The following is a 6,920-nucleotide window of genomic DNA, read 5'->3' as shown; positions in this document are numbered from 1 at the left end:
CTCCTGGGATCACGCCCCACGTCAGGCTCTGTGCTGACAGCCAGCTCAGAGCCTGGAGCCTGCTTCACATTCTGTGTCTCCCTCTCTCTCTGACCCTCCCCTGCTCACTCTGTCTCTCTCAGAAATAAAACATTTAAAAAAATTTTTAAATTAAAAAAAAAAAAACTTTGTAATCTCATCTTTCTATGGAAGTCCCTCAGGCTAGCCATCCTACTCGGTCATGTTCTCCTTTCAATGTGGTCTTTCCAGAGGTACCAATAAGACCATTGTTTAGGATGAGAGCTCTCTAAAACTGTATTAAGCATAGAAGCTTTTCCTGCAAAAGATCCACCATCTGGTATCAACAAGTTGGATCTTCTATTAATCTCAGCAGCAACTCAAGCCAACAGGCCTTTTGATGCCATAACCTTGGACACAAGAGGCTTCTCGAAAGAGGGTGCCAAATACTGCAGCCCTCAGGGAGCCTAAGAAAGCAAAAGCCGTCATTGCCTCAAGTGGGGAGAACAGTGTCGTGAAAATGGCAGCTCGGGTTTCCCACAACAATGTGCGAGGCCCCCGCTCACAGACCCTGTGATCTGTGCTACCAGGGGAGTGGACTGGGGCCCCGAATGACAAACTGCCCTGAGAGGTGGCACGGCCGGCAGAAGAGAATGCTGCGGGTCACCCTGTGTGTCTCAGACCTCCAGCCTGTTCAGCTACGTGCATGTGTCCATATGCATGCTCTAGCCGGCAGAGACCGAACAGAATATTCTTGCTGGTCCCAAACCCAGGGTCTCAATACATAGAACGAGATCAAAGGAAAACCTCATTTGACCAATTTTCTATTGCTAATCTAAATTTGGAAAGGTAGGGACAAGGTGAAATTTTTATGTGTCTCTCTTGCCCTGGCACTAGTGTGAGATCCAGAAAAGCTGAGTCAGTAAGAAAGAATTCTTACCCTTTGCTGGCTTCTGCCACTTTCCCACGATCCCATCTGTAGGCTCCTACGTGAGTACGGTGCCTCAGCAGGGCCCATCGTAGGTTGCCAAAACGTAGGAGAGGAAAAATAATTTTCCTTCTGCCTTACTGGGTTCTTGGCTGAGGCCCCCACCCCCTGGAATAAAAGACAGATTAATAGGAGAAAAGAGAAGTTGAATAACACGTATACTTCCTGTCTACATGGGGCATACCAGGGAAAGAGCAAAACCTCCCCCAAATGGCCCAAGATGCCACCTTAAAGACCATCGCCAGCTCAAGAAAAGATGTTGGGGAGTAAGCGAGCCAGTTAGGGGAGGCTGTCGGGAAAATCACAGTCAACGAGGGTAAGGTCCTTAAGCAGATTTAGATCGGTCCCTCCTCCTAGAGATTTTTGTCATCCCCTCTTCCTGGTACAGAGAGGAAGACACCCTTACAAGTAGAGATTTCCTTTATAAATGTCAGTGTCTCTTACAAAAGATTTTCAAAGCTTTTCTGATGTCTGCTGTTTCTTCGAAAACAGCGAGCCCAACATAGTCCTCCTGACTGAGAGGCATATCCTGGGGTGGCAAATTGAGTTCCCCTTCCAAGATCAATACATGCTGCGCTGCTGCCTTACGTGTAACTGGGGAGAAGAATGAGTGCTTTCATGCCTGCTACATCTATTTCTGTGTTTAACTTTCTTCATTGTACAGTTTCCTTTTATAATCGTGTTTCCTTTGCATTTCCATAGGTTAAGATGTCATATTGTTGAGAGCAGTAAACCAACCACCCTGACCTTAAAAGACAGTGCTTTTAACATGTCAGATAAAACCAGTGAAGATCTTTATCTACAAGTAAGTGTTCTTTCTCCCTAACAAAAACAAAGGTGTTAATGCTAACCAACAGTAGAAACCCACTTTTTCCCCACTGACATAGAGAAAACCTTTGGCATAGACACAACAGAAATGCTCTTTTCTTTGCAAAGGGAAGCCAAATCTAAAATGGTAAGCCAGGGGTTACTTTCGGCGATCTGTCAACTTTTTTTTTTTAAAGCTCTGGCCATTCTAATTTGGACAAGGTGTGGTGCTTGGGATAGTATCCAAGAATTTGATCTCAAGGAAGAGGTACCATTTAAATTCAAACAAGATTCGACCGGCTCTCCTTCTGACTAGCTGGTTTTGGTACCTCCAGGAAGTGATTGCTTTGCTCCTTTTGAACTGGAAAATTAGACCTTTCCAAAACACGGGTAAGCAGGTGTACGTCTGTTCACCAACCAAATGTAATCTCACCTCCTTGCATTTCCAGCTCCCAGCTGTTCTGAGTAGACGGACCCCATCCTGTACTCATGTTTGGATGTCTAATATTCCTAGTTGTCGTTCACATGGTTAATGTACTGTTTTACTGATACAAATCTTTCATCCTTTTTTTTCCCCTCTTCAGCTCAATCATTTACTAGAAAGCAATAGGAAGCTTGAAGACCAAGTTCAGCGTTGTATCTGGTTCCAGCAGCTGCTGCTTTCCTTAACAATGCTCTTGCTTGCTTTTGTCATCTCTCTCTTCTATTTGTTGTACACTTAAAGAACTGGAGTTCAGCAAGAAACGTGGCTCTTTCACTCATTAGTTGGAAAAAGACCCAGAACTTCATGCCACTAAAAGTTTTGCACGTCTGTGCTTCCTGAAAGGAAACATGCAACCTTTAGAGGGGAACAAATACGCGTCCCGAAAATAAACTCTGTTAGAATAAGGAAACACTGGAGAGATTGATTCTAAGAGACCATAGTTAATCAAGTCAAGGCATAGCCACTGTGTAAATTAATACTTTAGATATAATTTATTTTTTCCTTTTGATTTGAATACTTCAAAAGTTTCAGTTTCCTTATATGTGTACATTAGCTGGACTGAAAAGTAGAAATAACAGGCTTTGTCGCAGCCAAAAAATGTAATCTGCTTTTTTTTTTTTAATGACAAAATCATTATAGCTGAGCCAACTTATTAGCTTTTCTATACTATGTATATAGAATATGTATATTGGGAAAAAACCATACTTAATACAGAGTAATTTCTGTAAACATGACTTTGTAATTTTGAGAAGTCCTTCCAGATGCTAGTCAATATTCTTTGGGTATGTAAAACTATTTAACGCCAAACCACCTTTTAGCCTTTGTTCTTATCTGTCTTCCTTAACAGTCTGCCTTTTATTAATCTCAGACTTTTTTATGAACACTCACATTTAGATAGAATTGGGGAAACTAAGTTTGCTTGGGTTTCCTTGAATTCTGTCAGTGACATCGAGAAGAAAACAACTCTTGGTCCTCCCTTCCGGTCTTTTTTTATGCAGTTGCACATCGTGCACTGGGGCCGGACACTGACCCCCATGCTCCATTCCTTATAAAGGTCTAATCCTCCTTTGTACCATCTCCACCCTCTTTGCTAAATGAAAGGAGTTAAAATTTCTTTGGAACCTTGATTTTTGAGATGCATAGCAGTGGGATTCATTCACATTTCAGTTCCACGTGAAAATCAGCCACAAGAAGGAAACGTGACAAAACACTGGAGTATCTATAAACGTGGGGGGAAAATCAAAACTCGAGTGTCGATTCTCCATTTAGGAGTGAAAACTAGAATTCCTGATCCACTGGTACAAACCTTCAGATCAGGGCTCGTGCTGGGCACTCCGCCTTGGTCACAGCAGTCCCCAGGGTGGTCCCTCAATTCCTCAAGTGATACAACTTGCAGGGGCAGAGGCCGATGAAATTCGTTTGTTTTCTCACTCACACAGCCAGCTTCAGTCCGTGTTGGTTCACATGTAACTCTACTTCATCTGAAAGAAAACACAGTCTGCCTGTTAAATAAATTTTGAGTTTTGATTGAGCCACGTTTGGAGAATTTTTTATTCTGAAGTGTAGTATTGACGGCTTTCATCTTGAGAAGCTGAGTCCAAAATCCAGTTGGAGAGAGTGAGTTCATAGAGTCCCTTCAAAATTGGCCTAGCCATAAAACCTTAAAAGGACACTGGTCTGATACTTTGTCTTAATTTGGGTTTTTCTGTTGCAGTTTGCCAACTCCAGCCGTGAAAGTGACTTCAGTACACCCTAAGTACTACCCATAGTATCTCCCTGTGTGCACAGCGGTTCCCTTTATCTGTTACATTCCCGGCTCTCACATAACCTAATCCCCAAGTATTTGTGTTTTTTTGTTCCTCAGCCAATGAATGAGGAAACCGTTGGTCCGAATTGGAAGTGTATTGTCCTAACAGTGTCCCTTTAATGTTTCCTATGAAAATGACATTGACTCACTAAAATGTTCTTCGCTGATGTCTGGCCAGTTGAAGTTAAAAACCTATCTTGTTAATGTTTGTGTGTCTACTAAGTGTGACTATGCAAGATTATTGAAAATTAACGATAAAATCAAAGGCCTCTGAACTTTTGTTCTTGTCTTAACTAATCACTTCTTTACATTTGATTTTATTCTGCATTTGATTTTATTTAATCACATTTTGTATGATTATTGCTCTGAGCACTCTGATAATAATTTTACTTTTTATCTTGTCATTACCTGTTCATGACCAAATTACCAAGGATCAACACGGAGATCGAGATTTTCGCTTGAGAATGGAAATTAATAGATTTTCCATGAAAACATTAATCAAATATTATTAGCTTGATCGGAAAGTAGCCTAGAAATGCAATTGCGGTTAAACCTAGCCTCAAATTTCCTAACAATACCATAACTGTTTTTATATCTTGCCACTAATTTTGACTGGATTTAATAGCACTTTATTGTACAATTGCAAAAAAAAAAAAATATATTCCTAGAATTGTTGCCAGTGTAATTTCTCTAATATTCTGGTGCTTTTCGTATATTTTCAGTATTTTTATTACTATATTGGTATTTTCTTTGTATAATTGATCAAAAGAACATGTTTTCTATTTTAATATGTTTTAGAAAAATAATTACATTTATGAAATAAATATCATCAGGAAAAACCTCTGGTCTCTAATTGATAAAGTATCTTAAAATCAATGTTCAGGCTCACTCTGACCTTTTAGAGATCACATTAATGTCTTCTGGCCCTGCTTTGCATTTTTATAAGGACAGCGCTGTAAGCTTCCACAGATACAATTACGTTATCGGGTAAACCTGTCTCTCGTGTGTCCCGTTTCTCCTCGGCCCGGGTCAGAGCCTGGCCACTCTTCAGTGCAGCTCTCCGTTTCCCCCAAACTCAAACACTAGACTCCCTGTCCTGACTCGGGGCTCCATCATGGAACCTTCACTAGAGCTGCCCCACGTGAGTCCCCTCAGTCCTAGTACGCTTTCCTAACTGACAGGAGCCGGCAGGAAGTGAGCAGTGGAGACACCGTCCTACCTGGCTCGTGCGTACACGGAAGGCAGTCCCTGTGACGAGGCACCCACGGGGTGAGGGTGTCCTTGGGGAGGGGCGTTGGGATTGTTGATGTGGTCCCCTCACCTCCGGATGCTAACTCCCAAATGGCAGCTCCCACTCCATAAAAATGGATAGGACAGAGCCATCTTCAAAACTGAAAAAAAAAAAAAAAAAAAAACGAAACGATGAGAAATTAGGAATAAAGCGACAAAAACAAAACGGTGACCTAACAACATCGGCCCCAGAAGCATAGGACTCCCTTTCTCCCCCTGCCCCAGAGGGACCATGGAAATTGTCCCATTTGTGGCAAAGGTGGTAAGGAGGGAGGGCTCTGTAGTAAGACCCTCTGGGTTCAGCTTCCCTCTGTTACTTGGGGGTGTTACTTGACCTCTTTCAGCCTGTTTCCTCAGCTCTGAGTCTGATCATCCTGGTACTGTGCGCCAGGAGGAGCATGAGTGAGAGGAAATAATGCAGGTACAGCAGCCCTGGAGAGGCAGGCCTCGGCTTTGCTGATGTTGCCCCCACCACCTTCCATCCCAGCTTCCTAGAACTTTCCACACTTGGGATGATCTTACTGAATATCCCACCTCATTCGAAACCAATCATCAGTTCTCCACACTTTCCCCTGCTTTGAATTCCCACCCTTGCCTCCATGGTACCCTACTCTTAATTCTAGTGCGCAGGTCAAGAGATACACTTTGGAAGGCTAGTGATGATTGGCTGCCTTGAATCCTGTGAAGGAGTATCCCTTCCAGTCTGATGAAGACTTAGATGCTTCCGTCCACCATTGCGCCCACATCCCTTCAAACCACCACACACACACACACACACAGAATTGATTTTGCAATATTCCACCCATAAGTTTCCCTTAAATTTGTAATCAACAAAAAGATCACATAGGATCTTTCACGTCTTCATAATTTTGTCCTTAATTACATCTGCCAAATCCCTTCTGTTGTATAAGCTAACTTAATTTATGCGAGTGCTATCCCATCACATTCACTAACTCTGGCCCCCACTCAAGGGTGGGGGGGTGGTTACACAGGGTGTGTCCAGTAGAATCTGCAAGCTCATCCAATCTGGTCCCCCCATTTTGCAGATCAGAAAACAGAGGAAGCTAAACCAACCTTACCCAGTCTAGTTGACTGATTGGACTTCACACATGTCCCACACGTGAAAGCAAACAGATGAGGATTATGTTAGGCACCGAATGACAGGCATAGTATGTCTCTATCCCAGTTGGCTTTCTTTTTCAGTGCACACATGTATTCAAACGCTTGTAAACCAACTTAAGGGAAAGTATGTAACTAGTATCTTCAACATTTGTTCAACCACAAACACTCAAGATACATTCTTATGACAGAGTAATGCACTAGGGCAATGGTCCAGTGATGTGTACTTTTGGAAACAAAGCTCTAGTGAAAACCAATTTTTTTTTTCAAATTTCTCTTTTACTTCAGAATAATCCATTCATTTCAGTTAGTTTAATTAAATAAGCTTTCTTGGACATTCATTTGCTCTGTCAAGGTAGCTACATCGAAAAGGTTAAAACTGTAAGAAAGGGGGAAAATCCTTTTCTTCCAGAAACTTACATCATGAT

At 42.1% G+C, this 6,920-nt stretch overlaps 1 protein-coding gene across 1 annotated transcript in view; it reads left to right on the top strand.

Moving 5' to 3' along the window:
- Positions 1 to 4,768, top strand: part of MOSPD2 (motile sperm domain containing 2) — a 57,266-nt gene extending 52,498 nt beyond the window's left edge. The window contains exons 14-15 of the mRNA XM_077777520.1: positions 1,688 to 1,790; positions 2,377 to 4,768. Of these exons, the coding sequence (XP_077633646.1) occupies positions 1,688 to 1,790; positions 2,377 to 2,514 (241 nt within the window). The 3' untranslated portion in view covers positions 2,515 to 4,768. The remainder of the gene's footprint in view (positions 1 to 1,687; positions 1,791 to 2,376) is intronic.
- Positions 4,769 to 6,920: the final 2,152 nt, after the last annotated feature.

This window comes from Crocuta crocuta, unplaced genomic scaffold (assembly GCF_008692635.1).
Source record: "Crocuta crocuta isolate KB4526 unplaced genomic scaffold, BGI_CrCroc_1.0 scaffold940, whole genome shotgun sequence".
In the NCBI taxonomy this organism is placed as follows: domain Eukaryota; kingdom Metazoa; phylum Chordata; class Mammalia; order Carnivora; family Hyaenidae; genus Crocuta; species Crocuta crocuta.
Note: the sequence above shows the minus strand (reverse complement) of the source record. Positions and strands in the feature narration are given on the sequence as shown.